General features: G+C 42.9%; 2 protein-coding genes and 1 long non-coding RNA gene across 7 annotated transcripts in view; 2 read left to right on the forward strand and 1 right to left on the reverse strand.

Annotated features, from left to right (window-relative positions):
* The window catches only part of LOC117948785, a 297-nt gene extending 182 nt beyond the window's left edge, over nucleotides 1–115 (forward strand). For both annotated transcript variants that reach the window (XR_004657553.1, XR_004657554.1), the window contains exon 2: nucleotides 12–115. This is a non-coding gene — a long non-coding RNA (uncharacterized LOC117948785). The remainder of the gene's footprint in view (nucleotides 1–11) is intronic.
* A 491-nt stretch (nucleotides 116–606) lies between these two features.
* On the reverse strand, nucleotides 607–7,597 carry fam169b (family with sequence similarity 169 member B). Of its 4 annotated transcripts, none has more exons than XM_034878617.1 (9): nucleotides 7,497–7,597; nucleotides 6,316–6,462; nucleotides 4,757–4,859; nucleotides 4,596–4,681; nucleotides 3,904–4,060; nucleotides 3,028–3,210; nucleotides 2,192–2,317; nucleotides 1,639–1,709; nucleotides 609–1,076 (listed from the first exon to the last, which is right to left on the reverse strand). In XM_034878617.1, the coding sequence occupies exons 2-9, from the start codon at nucleotides 6,439–6,441 to the stop codon at nucleotides 909–911; spliced, it is 1,020 nt and encodes a 339-aa protein (XP_034734508.1). In that variant the 5' UTR covers nucleotides 6,442–6,462; nucleotides 7,497–7,597; the 3' UTR covers nucleotides 609–908. The 4 variants fall into 4 exon arrangements, with proteins under 4 accessions (XP_034734509.1, XP_034734508.1, XP_034734506.1 ...); XM_034878615.1 differs by having other exon boundaries at nucleotides 615–1,076; nucleotides 3,904–4,066; XM_034878616.1 differs by having other exon boundaries at nucleotides 615–1,076; nucleotides 3,904–4,066; nucleotides 7,488–7,587.
* A 610-nt stretch (nucleotides 7,598–8,207) lies between these two features.
* On the forward strand, nucleotides 8,208–17,184 carry ldhd (lactate dehydrogenase D). Its single transcript, XM_034878585.1, has 11 exons — nucleotides 8,208–8,382; nucleotides 8,731–8,840; nucleotides 9,468–9,609; nucleotides 10,071–10,212; nucleotides 11,479–11,638; nucleotides 12,035–12,234; nucleotides 13,210–13,338; nucleotides 13,449–13,576; nucleotides 14,367–14,457; nucleotides 15,393–15,504; nucleotides 16,702–17,184. The coding sequence occupies exons 1-11, from the start codon at nucleotides 8,290–8,292 to the stop codon at nucleotides 16,880–16,882; spliced, it is 1,488 nt and encodes a 495-aa protein (XP_034734476.1). The 5' UTR covers nucleotides 8,208–8,289; the 3' UTR covers nucleotides 16,883–17,184.

The following is a 17,184-nucleotide window of genomic DNA, read 5'->3' on the forward strand; positions in this document are numbered from 1 at the left end:
CTTACAGGGAGGTGTGTTCAGGTGCATTCTGGGCGTGCTGGTCTTACAGGGAGGTATGTTCAGGTGCATTCTGGGTGTATTGTTATCTTGAAGCAGTGGGAAGTGATGGCACCATAGACCAACAAAAACCTCTAAAGTCAATGACGCAGCATTTCATTGTTATTTTAACAGCGAATTAGTAAAATCCATTTAAATTTTTAAATTTAAATTAAATTTACCATTTAAATGTTCCAAGGTTGTTGTTTATAAAATCTATTTCAGCGAGCACTGTATTGTACCTTATTATTTAGTTTGGTGTTGGTCGGGGGGGAGGGGGGGACGACGAAGATCTGGCTTCACTGTTGTGTTGTCTTAAGGTCAAATATGAACCATTTTCAAAACATTTCTATATCAGAAATGTGGATTTCTTTCAACCAAATAGTCGTGGAGGGTTCCCTAGAACGCTCTTCACAAGTAGATTAAATGATCAGTTCACAACAGCCATTGATTCTATTATTTTATTCACATTTATAGCATTTGAAAAGAAAATTATAAAAGAATGTTCTTAAAAGCTTCAAAAATATGGCAAAAAAACGTCAAAAAATTGACAAAAACATTGGAAGAAGGGACAAAAAACGGATGATGAAACGTTAGGAAAAGCTTCTAAAACGTTAAAAAAAAGAAAGTCTGACCCAGAAATATAAAGTTGCATGGTCGACGGGAAGAAAACACAAGTGTTGAAACGTTACTTTAAAAAGTTGAGAAGCACAGAGAACGACCCTCCCCTTGATCAGTATGAACAGCTGTGTCTGTTTCCTCATGTCCTTCTGACCCGTTTGGCACTTCTCTGTGTTTTCTCTCTGCGAGGCTCTGCAGATAGAGAGGGCTCTGCCTCTGGTGGTCTTCTGGGAGATCCAGAGTGCAGACCATCAGCGTGGGCTGCAGGACATCCTGTTCCAGAGATCTCGCTGCTGTGGGAAGCTTCTTCCTCGGCGTAGATCACAGGGTTTTGTTTGTGATGCGGGAGAGTGTATTACCAGTGGAATGCTCACGTTACAGGTGCTCGCTGAGGTCGGGTCTACAGTACGACTGTAGGTCTGGAACAACAACAGAGGAGACTCTCATTCCCTCTCATTCCCCCTGCTATGGAATTTCCCCCTCTTTTTCCCCCTCTTTTTCCCCCTCTCATTCCCCCTGCTCTGGCGTTTCCCCCTCTCATTCCCCCTGCTCTGGTGTTTCCCCCTCTCATTCCCCCTGCTCTGGCGTTTCTCCCTCTCATTCCCCCTGCTCTGGCGTTTGACATTTGGAAACACTTCTGACCCGTTTTGGTTTGGAATCTGAACACTGACACTGACGCCAATGTTTCTCCTCCTCTAATCCAATTTCTACCTATTTGAGCCCATGTGTGGGTCTTCAGTCTTTAGTCCTCAGGACCACTGTGCTCCTAAATAATTTTTCTGGTTTGTGCATGTATCTATTTTTAGACCTTATATGATGCACTAGTCCACCTTGCTGATTTTGGGATTTTGAGAAATTTGGAACCGGGTCATAATAGAACCAGGTCTCCAGACCCATCCCTTGTGGTAAGCCAGATCATGTCCTAACGTTGAGCTGGTTCATGACATAGTGTTTCATTTAAACACAAGCAAAGGATCCCACCTTCTGAGAGGAGTGTTCTCCTTCATTCTTCTGCATTTCTCCTGATGTGGGACTATTCTCCTCACTATCACCTACAGAAGAAAGTCACGGGTCAGATGAGGTCCCATAAAGGTAGACGAGGTAGGGTTGGGCGATGCAACCAGAACAATATGTCTCATGATAGACACGTGATCAATATCAATAAAAAATGCATTCGATAAAACCTTCGATCATATTTTTTTTGAAGCAAGTTTGGTTGCATAACAAAGACACTTGCTCTCTGGTAACCTAGCAACATAGAGAGTGACACCCTAACAGCCAATCATGTAACAGTATCACGTTTGGTTGCGCTTTAAATAGGTCCTAAAAACATTACTAATCATCAATATGGACCGATATGAAACACTTATATGGTGATACAGTTGTCAGCCATGTTGCCCAGCCCTAGCGAGGGGTACTCTTAAATGTCGACAAGCTCCAAAAACATCGGAATCTTTGGGACAACCTGGTTTTACTGTCTGATATCTAAAATGAGGATTTTTCCTAACGTCTAAACACCAAATATAAAGTGTACCGAGGGAGTAGCGGCCCAGCTGGATGCTGAGCCAGATGTTCCTGCGCTGGCTCCAGTCCCCTGGAGCCTCCACCTCATACAGTTGCTCCAGATGTTCCTCGTGTTGCTGCAGAAAGCTCCTGCACACTGAACACACGGGACACACACAACCAAAGATACACAATTTCTTTTCTTTTTTACTGTGATGTGACTATTATTGTATTTGATCTTCTGTTTCCAAGTAACTTTGCCAGTTAATCCCATGTGGCATCCATGCCATATGGGAAAAATTACAGGAAATATACATTCATCAGGAGAAGGTCTCCTCTAGATAAGAAGAAATGAAGAGGAGACGAAGAGAACTAGAATGTGAATAAACTGTTTTGGTTTTGGTTTTTCTCCGCTTACTTTGTTCTGTTTTCTGTTATTCTCCGTGTTTCCTACCCAGTCTTGTGTTGTTGTTCCTGTCTGGATGTTCTGTTTCCTGTTTTATTTTGATGAGTCTGGTCTCTGTCTCGTCTTGTTTTTGGGTTTACTTCCTGTGTGTTCCTGCTCCTGTGATTACCTGATGTTTTCCACCTGTTTCCCAGTCCTCTTGTCACCTGCCTCTCGTTATCTCGTTACCCTGTGTATTTAGTGTCTGTGCTCCCCTGTCTATAGTCAGATTGTTCTGTGTCTTCCTGTGTGTCTTCCTGTTGGAGTGTTCTACATTTGTTCCGTTCCAGTAGCCTGTGTTCCTACGTGAGTTTTGTGCTGCTCTTTTTGTCTTAAATTTTCTCCTTGACCTTTTTGGAATTTGTTGGATCCCTACACTTAACAGAAACAAATGAATGGGCTTTTTGGGGGGGGGGGCTGACCTGCTGCCATGCTGGGTGATAATGGTGAGCTGATTCCCAGACATGTCTCTGTGTAGAAGGAGGAGCAGTAATCTTCCAGCATCTGAAGCCCCAGGCCTCTCCTCCTCCAGCTCCTCCTGACCAGCACCGTGTCCAGGGCCGGCAGCAGGTAGCAGCGGCTGCTCCAGGCGTCACACAGGCTGCCTGGAACACCAGCAGCACTGTTCAGGCGCCAATACATCTGCTTTTTCACAATGCGTACACGTTGACAAGCGGCTGCGATATGAAAGGCATTGTTCGTGTACTTGCTTGCGTACTTTGCGTGTACCTGGAGGATTAAACGTGTACCCACGCGGGGGCAGATCAGGGCCAGGTCATCATTGACCGACATGGGAGATACTCCCGGGCTCCTGCCTGTCAGACGATGTACTGCCCCCCACGCTCATTTGCTGAATTGCATCTTGCAGACGCGTAGCATTCATTTCTAAAGACGTGCGCAGCCTACGCTCCAAAGGAGAGTTAGTAGTATTTTGGTGCCTTTACTGTACTTAATAATGCACATCAAGTGCCCGTCCGTGGTTATTTTGACAAACGGAGCCATTTCCCTTTGTTTACAAACAAACGGACAATTCTCCTCTGAAAACGAGTCTTTCTAAAAACTGCGGCCAGAGTGGAGATTTTCGTTTGGAGAACTACTAATCTCAGTTTAAAGTAACACGCCCAAATCCGCTATCTCACCAACATTCTCGTATACTGGGCATGCGTGTGCTAGGAGAAACGGGACGCAGGTCAAAATGAACCTTTTTTACCTTTAAAGAGCAACAACTGCCAAAGTTAAAGCTGTAGTAGGCAAGGTTTTGTGTAAAAGAATACACTCATTCTCCTCCTCCATCCTACCTTTGTGTTTGACGGTGTAGAAGCCGACCGCCTGGCTGTCCCTCCACAGCAGTTTGCAGCTCTCTGTGGGGGGGTGCAGGGAGAACAAGGCCTTCTCCTGCGAGGACCTCTCCACTACCTGACTGAGCAGGAACACGATCACCCTCTCCGTGATCGACTGCACCTGAGGAGAACACTAGGACTTTGGAAGCACTGAAGAATAAATAATAATAATAATACATTTTATTTATAATGCACTTTTCATCAATAGATCTCAAAGTGCTACAGGTAACAAAGAGAAAAAAATAAAACACTGATGAGAACAAGAAGCACAGAAACCACAACTTTACAACTGTGACAGCAAAGAGTCGAGACGATGTCTGCGTTACTGGATAAAACGGCAAATATTTTCAGCGAAAGCCGAAAATTCACAAAACCTTGTTACATTTGTCTTTACAAATGAAAATAAATGTCCGACTAACTGATGTGCATTCTTTTTAGAAAACACTGAGTTTTTAGAAATGTCTCAGGATATATTGTCTCTGGAAGTATATTATTCTACTTTTGTTTTTATTAAAGAAGGAAAAATTCGTAATACTCAAGCCTATCCATTGCGATTAATGAAAATTGCAATACAAATCCAATTTGCACCCACGTATTGTTAGAAAGAATTTAATCTGGACAAATCAACTAGTCCCAGCGCTTATATTTACCATGATCAAGCCACTTCTGGACTTGCTAGATGTTCGTAAGACGTCCTCCACACACCACCACTTCTCATGCAGGTATAGAGCCACCACTGGAAGGTAGAGCAGAAAGCATTAGTCTTTGTCTTAATGGGTGTCCGTGTAGACGCAGGGACTTAGTTCCGAACCTTGTGTTGGATCATCTGGAGAGTAAAGCGCCAGCAGTGCACAGTCGGGTTGGTTATTTTCAAACAGGTGCACCCGCCTTACACTGTCAGCTGTGATCGCTACCTGAGCAGACAGGAAGACGACTTCATGCATTCATGTAACGCTCCTCGTCTGTATCCACGACGTTCCACTTCTAGGGTTGTTCAGGTGCCGCTGGAAATTCAATCACTCTTTTCAGCCGGATGTCCGTCACCTTCCGCTTACTTTGTGTTGGCGTTCTAAATCTGGTGGCTCGGTCCTGAGCTTAGCACCAAAGCTCTGTGGAGGAAGGTCCGGCGATGTAGGACTCCACCCTCCCTGACCTGGAGTCTCACGTCCAGACCTTCCCCCACAGCGCTGCGGAGGAGGGTCTGGCTAGTCCATACAGCTTTCGTGGATGAGAGAATAACGTGCTCTGGTTTATTGGCATTTCTCTAAACCAATCACAATCGTCATGGGCGGGGCGAAACTCTGGACGGCGTCACGGTGCCTCTGCTAAATAGTCTCAGGAAGGAAGTTGTTTTGGTGGAACATGTGTACGCTCAGAAGTAGTTTTAGTCCTCAACCAAAAACTCTGATTGGACAGATAGTCTAGCTAGCTGTCTGGATTTACCCTGCAGAGATCTGAGGACCAGGTAACCATAGTCCTCAGATTGGACAGATAGTCTAGCTAGCTGTCTGGATTTACCCTGCAGAGATCTGAGGACCAGGTAACCATAGTCCTCAGAATTCAGCCGCAGGTTAGAGCGCCAACACAGAGAGTAGGGGACAGACATCCGGGGGGGAGTTTCCGGCAGCACCTGAACAATCCCGTGACTGAATCGTCGTCGATGTAGAATACCAGTGTAGCAACAAACACTCCAAATGAAAAATTCCAGTAGCCAAAATATGAACCTGCAATAAAACCGGTGTCAAGGATTTTGCAGATATTTGCTAAATCATCTCCACCGTGCTGCCAGTTGTAAGCATTATGTAAGGTGAATATCATGGACATGTCTATACTTACAGTGGCTGGAAAACTGGAAATAGTGAAAACACTGGAGCAGCAAAGATTGATTGATTAGTTGGAAACTATTTAATTGCCAACTAGTTTGGTAATTGATTAATCCGTTTAAAAAAAAATCTGATTCCAAAATGTGAATATTTGTAATATTCTAGTTTCTTCTCTACTCTTTGACAGTAAAGTGAATATTTTTAAGTTATGGACAAAAGGAGACATTTGAGGCATTGAACATCATATTGGGGACCAATAACCAATATTCAAAACTGTTATAGACCAAACAACGCATTCATTAAAAAACGATAATTAAGAAAATAATCTACCATGAAAATAATCGGTAGTTACAGCCCTTCAACACCACCGTGGGGGTGCCTCACCTGGTAGAGCGTTCGCCCCACATACCAAGGCTCGGCCCTTACCACAGCAGCCCAGGGTTTAAATGTGCCCCCCCCCCCCCCCACTTCCCTGTCTGCAACTTCCCTATCCGTTAAAGGCCAAAATACCCAACAAATCATCTTGAAAAGAAAAGAAAAACGGTACCTTCAAAGTCTGTGATAACTGAAACCACTCCTCGTTACAAGGTCCTGACTCTAAAGAAGAGAGATACTTTTGAGATGCTGATGTGAGGCCGGTGTCATCCACATCTGGAAGGTCTACGGGGTACATGGCCTCTCAAAGGGAATGCAGCTGTGTTAGGGAAAGTTACACATTATAAACCATTTAATACATTATCAAGCAAAAAATATGGCGTTAAAACACATTATGTAAAAAAAAAAATTTAAGGTAATACATTTATATTTCGTTATGTAATAATCTGTGGCACTTTGTAATAAAAACCTGAGCACAATATTTAATACATTTCTAGGGGGGGGGGGGGTCAGACACTTTAAAAAAAGATGTATATGGTGCATTATGTAATTACCAACTAAAAAGCATACGTTCATTCATATGTGTCATAACATTGTCATGTTTAATTTATGGATTCTAGTGTGAATCATGACGCAGAAGTATATTTTAAAAATACACGTATTGCATTACTCAATACGTCACTACATTTATTACATATTGCGTTCGGAGTTTTTATTACAAAATGCAGCAGACTTTAATAAAACTATAACAAAATGCGGGTGTTGTTACACGGTGAAGTATACATTTATTACATGTTGACGTTTATTACATAATGCGTTAATATCACATAATGCGTTAATCCCTAAGTGTGCTTCCACCAGATTACCTTATAAAATCTAGCCATTTATAGGTCCCCGATTATATCATAATTTATGGTCTTTGACAAGCTCTTAATTCCTTATGGTAAGATCTGTACGTCATCAAAGGTGAACCGGATTTTAGCTAAAAATGACCTTACCCTTCCATCCAAAGAGCATGTTTTATGATCTTATTATCATTTTAGTCAAGACACTAACCGTTTATAAACGGTAAGTGTCTTGACTTAAATGATAATAAGATCCACCTGAGTGCATTTGCTGTATTTTGGGGTTTTAATTACAGTTGACAGTGTACCTGTTCATAAATAGGCCAGTGACTGATGTAACTTGTCCAGCTGTGTACTTTGAACTGCTAACTTACGAATGCTAACAAAACAACATGTAACTGTTTAGGTTGGGGAGGACAACAATACCCATAAAGACTCGCAGAGTGAATTCCTCACAAATACTGTACATTTGGTTCATTTGGTAACTCGTCGAATTTACGGAACTTACTTTGGGACTGAAGTGGTTATGGAAGAGCGGACAGACCGGCGCTGACGGCAGCAGCTCCCCGTCCCACCTGGAACTTCCCTACGGTCACTTTTCGTCGACCTGCAGCGCCTCCTTTGAAAACACTTATTTCGTCAAATCGTCCTTCTGCAAGCGCCATCAGATAACCGGAAACACACGAGGTGGCCTTCAAAATATGACCATACGATTTGCTACAAGGCATTTAATTGTTAGACTACCAAATGATGTACTGTACGACAACGTTAATAATTATACTATATAAATATTTCCTACAAGTAACAGCCAAATCCAGTTAAACTGCATTTTGCGTGACAATGCAATGTAATGACATGTATCAAAAGTTAAACCTTTTTAGTTGTGGATCTGCATAAGGGGTCCTTGGTCCTAATTTTTTTTCATTATAATAATAAAAAAATATAATAATAATGGTAATCCGTATAGCAGCTTTCACAAAACCCTGTGTTTTTCATAATAACGTTTTGTTACTCTCACTATTGCACACTTACACTCCTAAAGATCCCCTTATAATAACAATAATTATAATAAAAATAATAATAATAATATGAACAATTATCACAAATGTTAAAATTAAGCATACTGTGTAATTTTTTGTGAATGTGCTTCAAATCTTTAGTAGTTGTGTTTTATTCTGAAACGAATTCCGGAAGTTGTGTAGTTATTTGCACTGCTTTGATAGAGTACTAGCCATAGGCAGTTGAAGAAAGGTACTAGCTTAGTTCCTGACCTTGTTCGGTGCCAGGTAGACCGGTAAAACATGTTGCTTGGCTTGACACCGGGTCGGCGGTTGCTGTCTCACCGACATTACCTCCTGCAGTCACGTTGCATTAACTCAGTAAACACCACCAGAGTGAGTTTGTTGCCGAGACGGTAGAATACATTACTTTTATGCATGTATACCGTTAGCTAGTTTAGCGTTAATAAACCCAAAATGCAGTGACATGGCTAACGTTAGTAAAGCATTGCTGTAATGCTGTTAACATAACGCTAGCTGCTGTTGCAGCGACCTTTTAGCTCCACCTCTTGAGTGGGATAACGTTAATGTTAGGCAGCATTATCTTGTGACGTTTAGGTTGAAGCAAAGCTGTGTGTGTGTGTGTGTGTGTGTGTGTGTGTGTGTGTGTGTGTGTGTGTGTGTGTGTGTGTGTGTGTGTGTGTGTGTGTGTGTGTGTGTGTGTGTGTGTGTGTGTCTGCATAGACTGCATTGGACAGCGTGCTCTCGACATTCAGGTCGATATGTGGAGAAGACGGCGTCTCATTGGGTGAAGCTGTCAGGCAGCAACATGGCAAAGATGAGTCTGTACACAGGTAAGTCAGTCTCAATCTCTCTCTCTCTCTCTCTCTCTCTCTCTCTGTCTCTCTCTCTCTCTCTCTGTGTGTGTGTCTGTCTCTCACACACATACAGTACTATGGTATCTGGTAACTATGTGGCATTACACAAAATAAGGATTGACACCAGTGGTCCACTGACAGACATGAGACTTAAAAATGTCATGGCACAACACCTGACTTACAATATCCAGACAAAACTAGAGGGAAACGCTACAAAGCAGCATTAGATCAGTGCATTGGCATTGTGCCAGTGGATCCTTGAAGACAGCTAGACAATCTTAATAGTGCATGGTAGGACAACAAAAAATACACAATTTCAGCACACACACATACACATACGTTAGAGTGCCGCTTAGCACCTGAGCTTCGGGATGTGTACACACAGTACATCCTGTGGTGGGCCATAGTAAGGGGGCATTCACACCAGAATAAGCGATCCAGAGATCTGTTGTAAGGTTGTGCAGCTGGGGGAGTGTCAATGAAACGGCCCATTTGTGTGACGTCCTGTTGTGTTCTTAACCCCCCCAATGTAGCCCAAGTTGACTTTATATTTCAAAATGACTGGAGAACAGAGTGAGTGAGTGTTGCTTTGCTGCTGTCCAGATGTTGTCCCCCAGATGTGGTGGTGTTTCCTCGTTGTGTGGAGGAGGTCAGCGCCCTGGCCAAGGTCTGCAACAACCACCGCCTTCCCATCATCCCCTTTGGCACTGGAACCGGCCTGGAGGGAGGGGTCAGCGCAGTCACGGTGAGAGAGAGGAAGCACCTTTGTATAAGGGATGGGGGGGAAAATTAAAACATCTGTATCGTGATTTATTTTTTATTCTTTACATTTACAAATACATTTTTAGACATGTCTTATGATATATTTGTTCAACTCTTGTTTTTGTTTATGAAGGAATAGAAAATCGGCATACTCAATACTTAATTCAAGAATTGTTTTGATTGTTTTGATTGTTGTCTTTGTTGTCATGTACCGTGTGTCAATTTCTTGCTACTGCAGCAAATGAATCGCCCCTTGGGGACAAATAAAGGTTTTCATTGATTGACGATTGATTGATTATTTTTCCCCCGCTAATATCCCATACAAAAATATATCACAAGTATGAAAAATACAAAATAATTGTGTATTTATTTTGTGTGTGTCTAACATGTTTCTTTCCCAATTCAGTTTTACTTAATAGTGTCAAATCATTGTCCTGCTCTTAGGGTGGTGTGTGCTTCAGTCTGAGGAACATGGACCAGGTTCTGGACGTCCACCAGGAGGACTTTGATGTGACGGTGGAGCCTGGTGTGACTCGGAAGGCCCTCAACGCCTACCTGCGAGACACCGGGCTATGGTTTCCTGTTGGTCAGTCGCACTCTTAGGCCACATTTACATTGCTACATTTTGGTTTTTAAAGTGCAGATATTATCCTTTTGGGCTTCTCATTTATTGTGTTATATATATTTTTTGTGCATGTTATAGGTTTAAAAAGTGAAAAAGCCTAACATCCCCCCAAAGGAACTTACCATCTCCAACATAAGTCATTGTTCACAATCAGCAATGTTGTAGTCCAGCCTTTACTTTTGGGACAAACATGCTTCATTTTGTAACACACGTTATAATGCTGGACTAGGAGCAAGTATATCACGCCCTCACACGCTGCTTCTGACTGGCTAGTAGTCCTTACCTAGGTACTGTCAGGGCCCTCACACGCTGCTTCTGACTGGCTAGTAGTCCTTACCTAGGTACTGTCAGGGCCTCATACTCTGCTTCTGACTGGCTAGTAGTCCTTACCTAGGTACTGTCAGGCATCCACCAAGGATGTTTGTGGATCAGCCTCCTTTTTTATTTTCTCTGGGAGTAAAAGAGTTGAGGGTAATGTCAGATTTGTTTTTCACTCCTTTACCTGTCTGAGTATGGTTTATAACAGTTAGCTGATACCGAGGTAGATCATTTTTTGCGTCTCTGTTCCTTCAAACGTAAAATGTGTTGTTATGTAACAAATTACAAGACAGATTATTTAAATTGTAGCCAACATTAAAGTAGTTTAAATTCATACATCCAGCAGGTGGTGATATTGGATAAGGGGAAAAAAACTATATAAATAACTAAGTGAGGATTAGATTTTACAAAAACTTACGGGGTGAACAATAGTTTTGATCAGTTTTGAATTTTAGGTCCAGCACTGTGCCAAAAGTATTCATGGTAGAGTTACATTTTCTATTTATGTTTGGTGCCCCCTCTTAGTTCATTAGGCGACACATCGCTCGGTCTGATTTTAGTATACTAAGATTTCATTTTTATGCTTTTTCATGCTGAATGACTTATTTCCAAAAAACCTATGAGCACATCTCTGGCCAACAAAATATTTAAAGTGGAGCTTTTGCATGATGTTTTTGTGGAGAAACTCATTTTTACAGTTGGTAAGTTGACTTCATTTAAATAGCGTTTTCCTAGTCTTAACGACTACTCAAGGGCACAGATCTGTCGATTAAATCAACTTATCGATTAGACAAAATCATGTGAGTGAGAGTCATCTAAGAATTTCTTTAGCCGACGACAGGCCTATTTTTCTGTATTATCCTTCAAAATAATTTAGGAAACACTCCCGATGTTCTTCTACCGCCTCAGATCCCGGGGCCGATGCGTCTCTGTGTGGCATGGCTGCCACGAGTGCGTCTGGTACCAATGCAGTGCGTTATGGAACTATGAGGGAAAACGTTCTAAACCTGGAGGTTGTGCTGGCTGATGGGAACATCATACACACGGCCGGGAAGGGCCGACGTCCCAGGTACGCTTTAGCCATTTCACCCACAAATATGCAACATGATAGTTGACACAAACAAAGACACAAACTAGCACTATGCTCACTGCAACACAGGCGGCACAATGGTGTGTTTGCTTTAAACTGGTAACCCTCATGGTGCATTCAAAGTTGTTGTAAAATACCCTTTTGCCATCTGTTTTTTTTTTTTTTGCTTAACAGCAATTTACTGGTTAAAAAGTTGTCGTTTTGTGCTTCTTCATTAATTTTTTTCTATTTTTTAAGTCGTGGTTTAGCCACTGGCACTGTTTTAAATTTATTGTTTTAGCATAGGTATTGGGAAAATATACAAATGATCCCGACCCTGATTATAGAGCATCTTAAATAGGCTTATCTTTCTTTTCTATCTGTATCGATCTTTAGGAAGACGTCCGCAGGATACAACCTCACCAACCTGTTTGTGGGGTCAGAGGGCACTCTGGGGATCATCACCAAGACTACGTTACGCCTGTACGGCATCCCAGAGGCCGTGGTTTCTGCCGTCTGCTCTTTCCCCTCTGTGCAGGCTGCCGTAGACAGCACAGTGCAGATCCTACAAGCAGGAGTACCCATCGCTCGCATCGGTGAGAAGACCATGCCATCACTAGGGCTGGCTTCCAAATTACCATACGTTTTGGGCACCTGCCAAATTGCCTCCTTAGTATCAAATACTGAAAAATGCCTCGTCGTTTAATACCTAATTTTAATACCTAAGGAGCAAATCTCATCAGCGTCAGTGATCCAATCAGCACGCAGAATGCTTCTACCATGATCTAATCATATTGAGGATTGGCTGTCTATCGTTCCACTCCGCAGTGACACGCAGGTCATTAGTTTTGCCAAAATGTGTAATTATGCATTTTATTTTTGTTAAAATGGATTTCATAAAATTTGTAGAAATATTGAATAAATATGTTTAGGAACCAGTAATTAAAGTCACAGTACTGGTATGGGTTCCGGTATGAAACCTTCTCTAGCGATACGCAGCCCCACACATACCTGCACAGCTTTCATACAATCCGGGAGATGAAGCGTGGTTGATATAGACTAGTGTCAAACATGACCTCATAACCTTTCCAGGCAGAGTAGTAGTTTGACCTTGGTGACGTAGCGGTTGTATGCCAGTGCTGCTCCCCCTGCTAAGGCCATAGGGAAAGTAAACACAGAACACATGTTGTCTGTGCTGAGGTGTTTACCGAAAGCATTCTTCACGTATGTGAAAAGAGTTGTGCTGCGCCTTTGTTTCTCCTTAACAGCAACCACCAAGAGACGGGAGGAAAGATGAGCAGGGTTAGGGAGAACTGAGTTTGTAGACAAAAGAATGAAGAGACGAAACCTTATTGATCCCTTACAGAGAAGGATACCTGCAGTAAGAGGATTATACAATGCAGGAGTGAGAAATGTATCGTAACATCAGCTGGGCAAAAATAATCCATATCAGTTATGGCAGTTGGAAATGTGTTTCTGACCATGAAGTAAAAGTCTATTTAGATGCATCACAATGACATTTGTTCTGGTTGTCTGTGTGTTGTGACTGTGTGTTAACGTGCGTTATCCAGAGTTTCTGGATGATGTGATGATTGATGCGTGCAACAGGTTCAGCTCTCTGTCCTACCCCGTGACCCCAACTCTGTTCCTGGAGTTCCACGGCTCCGAGCAAGGCCTCGAGGAACAGGTCCACACAGCCGGTATGTGAGTGGAATCATGGATTTCTAACCACTAAAGTCAAATAGTATTGCTGTTGGGTTACAAGTGTGTGTGTGTGTGTGTTTGTGTGTGCGCGCATGTGTTTCCGCAGAGGACATCACTCAGAGCAATGGTGGTTCTGATTTTCAGTGGGCTCGAGATGCAGAAACCCGGGACCGGTTATGGAAAGCTCGGCATGACGCCTGGTATGCTGCTCTGGCTCTCAGACCTGGCTGCAAGGTAAAGAAAGGCTCTCCCCTACCAAAATTGGAAATAGTTTTTACCCCTGAAATACTCAATGAATCTTACCCTAAAAATATAGCATGGGTGCTGAAACTCGTTCCAAAACAACCAGGATCTGCTTGACCCGAGGACAACGCAGATATCAGTGCCACACAGAGATGGCAAAAGTACTCCCTTCCCATACTCAAGTAGAAGTACAGATAATTGTGTTAAAAAATACTCTGGTATTTGTACTTCGTCACTTCCCATCTCTGGTGCGACATAATGACCAAACATAAATTCCCTCGCCTTTCTAAGGTTAGGTGCCTAAGCTGAATGAATGTGACTAAAATTCTTTTGTCACGTCAAACGTTACAGGCAACGGAAGCATCGCTGCATGCTAGTTAACGTTACACTTGGCAGCAGGAGACGTTAGCCTATCTTTAGCTAGTAGCTTGTTAAACACGGTTAAAAGGCTGACAGCTAACTGGAAGGGATTAAATACAGCGGTACATTCAACAGTCTGCGGCCAAAGACACAGAGGCGACTAGCTGCACTTTTTAGAACACCATGCCCACTGTTGGACAAAACAACACCGATGGGACTTTATGGTGCGTTCGATTGCACCTCGTAAGCTTGTGTTGCATTCATCTGTAACTCAAGAAAGTCAAGCTGATGTTGTAAAGTGCCCTTTTGCTGTCTAGTGGTTCTTTATTTTGTTGTTTAAGCACAATTGAATGATAGAATATTTACTACATTTTAAATAAATATTTTAAATTTTAGGTGTGTGTGTCTGTGTCTCACACAGGCTTACTCTACAGATGTGTGCGTCCCTCTGTCACGGCTGCCTCAGATCATAGTGGAGACAAAGGAGGACCTGATAGAGAACAGACTCACAGGTAAGGGCACTGCAGAGAACAGTCTTACTGGTCTAACTGTTTATGTGAAGTTGCCTCAGTGTTAATAATGTTCATAATGCTTGATATGTTTCACTGTGATTAAAAAGCTGCTACATTTTACACAAAAGGCTGGCACTGATAAGCCAGCTAAGCTGCATTTTGACTGGACCTAAACGCTTTGCTGCATGGCTAGCACTAATGGGATCTCAGTTACCGTCCCGGGTGGGACTGTGCCGGACTCTCACAGTCAGCAGGCTGCCCTGGGGGCCGGCAACATGGGGGGAACCAGCCGATAACCTATAAAGTTAATAAATTACAAAGTCTTCCACTTTGGCTCAGCTACAGCTCTGTGTCTGTCCCTCTGCTTTGGTTTCACTCCCCACTGAGTCTGACTAAATATCGTCATCGTCCCCCCACCCCCACCACACTATCTTCTACTGGGTATTAGGTTGAACATTAAATAGTCCCAAGTATTGTTTTGAAGTTTTTTACATCAGCCTTGAAAAACCAGTATCTGTTGATCTCTAGATTTGAATTAGTGCACTATGTTATTGTTTTAATGTGTCTTATTGTATGTTTTATGTCAAGCAAATTGTGATTTTTTATAACTGAAATTGGCTTTATAAATAAAATGTACGTACTTACTTTTACGTACTTGTTTACAAGTGAAAGTAAAATGGAGCGTGAGATCGACAGGCGGTGCGGTGTCAGCAGTGATGCTGACCAGCCAGACCCACATCCAGATGTTGGGTCTGGGAACTCCCCATTGGCTGGGCTCAATCCGAGGGGCGGGATAAACGGTTGTCTTTCAAATTCCTCCTGCACGCAATAGGAAGGGCTCCAACCAACCAGAGCAACACTGGTGTGTGTGTGTGTGTGTGTGTGTGTGTGTGTGTGTGTTTTCCAGCTTAATGAGATGTGAATGCTATCTACAGGTCCCATAGCGGGTCATGTGGGTGATGGTAACTTCCACTGTCTGATGGTGGTGGACCCCGATGACCCAGAGGAGCAGCGCGGGGTCCACCTCTTCACAGAGAGACTGGCCAGGTAAAGTGTCTTTGAACCCATCGTCTGTAGTTACTTTGTCACAGCTCCTCCACCAGACAGAACCATTCTCCTCAGGGAGACTTCATGAACCAATGCTTTCGTTCTGTGAGCCATGGTTGGTAGATTGGGATCCATTTCAAGAATATTGTCATCCTTAATAAACACAACTAATGCACAGACTTCGTAGTTAGCATCGACATAGTCTCGCTCTGCCAGACTTTACTCCACAGATGCATTCCAGGATAGGAGAACAAACACTGTGTATGTTTGCGTTTCTTTAAACCAGTCACAATCCTCTTGGGCGGCGCTAAGCTCCGAACGCAGCGACAGTGGCTCTGCTACACAGTCTCGGGAAAGGAACTTGTTTTGGTGAAACATTTGTACCCTTAAACCTTAAATGGTAGGCCCTGCTACGCCCTGCTACACCCTGTCATGCTCTGCTAAGCCCAGAACTCCTACAACTACTTTTCCTAGTCATAGTTCCATTATCTTTTATTCCCCCTGCTCATCACACCCCCAACCTGCACCGTCAGACTCCGCCTACCAAGAGCCTGGGTCTGTCCCAGGTTTCTCCCTAAAAGGAGTTTTTGCTCGCCACTGTAGCACTAAATGCTTGCTCTTGGGGGAATTACTAGACTTGTTGGGACTTTTTAAATTATAGACTGTGGTCTAGACCTGCTCTGTCTGTAAAGTGTTTTGAGATAACTCTTGTTATGAAATTGAAAACCCTGTTCATGTACTGAACTCAATTCTTCAAACCACCATCCATGTAGACGTGAAGTTTATTTTTGTTTGCGTCAGGCTGAGGCCGGCCAGGTCAGCAGGACTCACTGCTCCTTCTTACCAACGGTCATTCACTCTCTAACCATTTCCCGTTCTCCGTAATCCTCACCACGCTTTGCCTAATCCTTTTCACTCAGCTTTCCTACTTTCACACAAATTCACCTGCCCTTTGAATGAAAGAATGAAACCTTTATTGCTCCGAGGGCAATTTGTTTTGCACTAAAGGGAGTCAAGCCATCCGTCTCTCTACTTGCTGGGATGGTTTCAGAGGAATAAACTTTAGGTATTGGGTTTTGAAAAAGCTTTCTGTTTTATAATAGTCAATTTTACAAAACACCTACACAACCTTCTCAACACTGTTTTCTTATTTATTTATTTTTTGCAGTTAATATTTGTGGTTTGTTTCCCCTGCAGGCGAGCACTGGCCATGGACGGAACATGTACGGGGGAGCACGGAGTGGGCCTAGGGAAGAGGGCGCTGCTGTGTGAAGAGATGGGACCCATGGCCGTCGAGGTCATGCAGCGTCTCAAGGACACGCTGGACCCAAAGAACCTGATGAATCCTGGGAAGGTTCTGCAGCCGAGAGAGCTGTAAGCTGAAGTCACTTAACCCAGAGAATGTCATCGGCGTGATCGGAGACTGATGTCACAATGATTCTGCACTTTAGAGCAAATTGAACTTGAAGTCTTTTCTGCTAAAACAGGACTTCTGGGTGAGACATAACAGGAAGGGATTGCTCACGTAAAAAACCAATAGGAAATCTGTTGAGGCTGTGTTAAATAATCCAATGGAAAGCAATTGTTGTTTAAATGTTCTGATATTAATTAATAAAACCCAGAAATCAACCTTTCAATTTATATGCCTTTTCACCATAAATATAAAAATAAAAGGTACTT

The sequence above is a fragment of the Etheostoma cragini genome, chromosome 8, assembly GCF_013103735.1.
Source record: "Etheostoma cragini isolate CJK2018 chromosome 8, CSU_Ecrag_1.0, whole genome shotgun sequence".
Lineage (NCBI taxonomy): Eukaryota > Metazoa > Chordata > Actinopteri > Perciformes > Percidae > Etheostoma > Etheostoma cragini.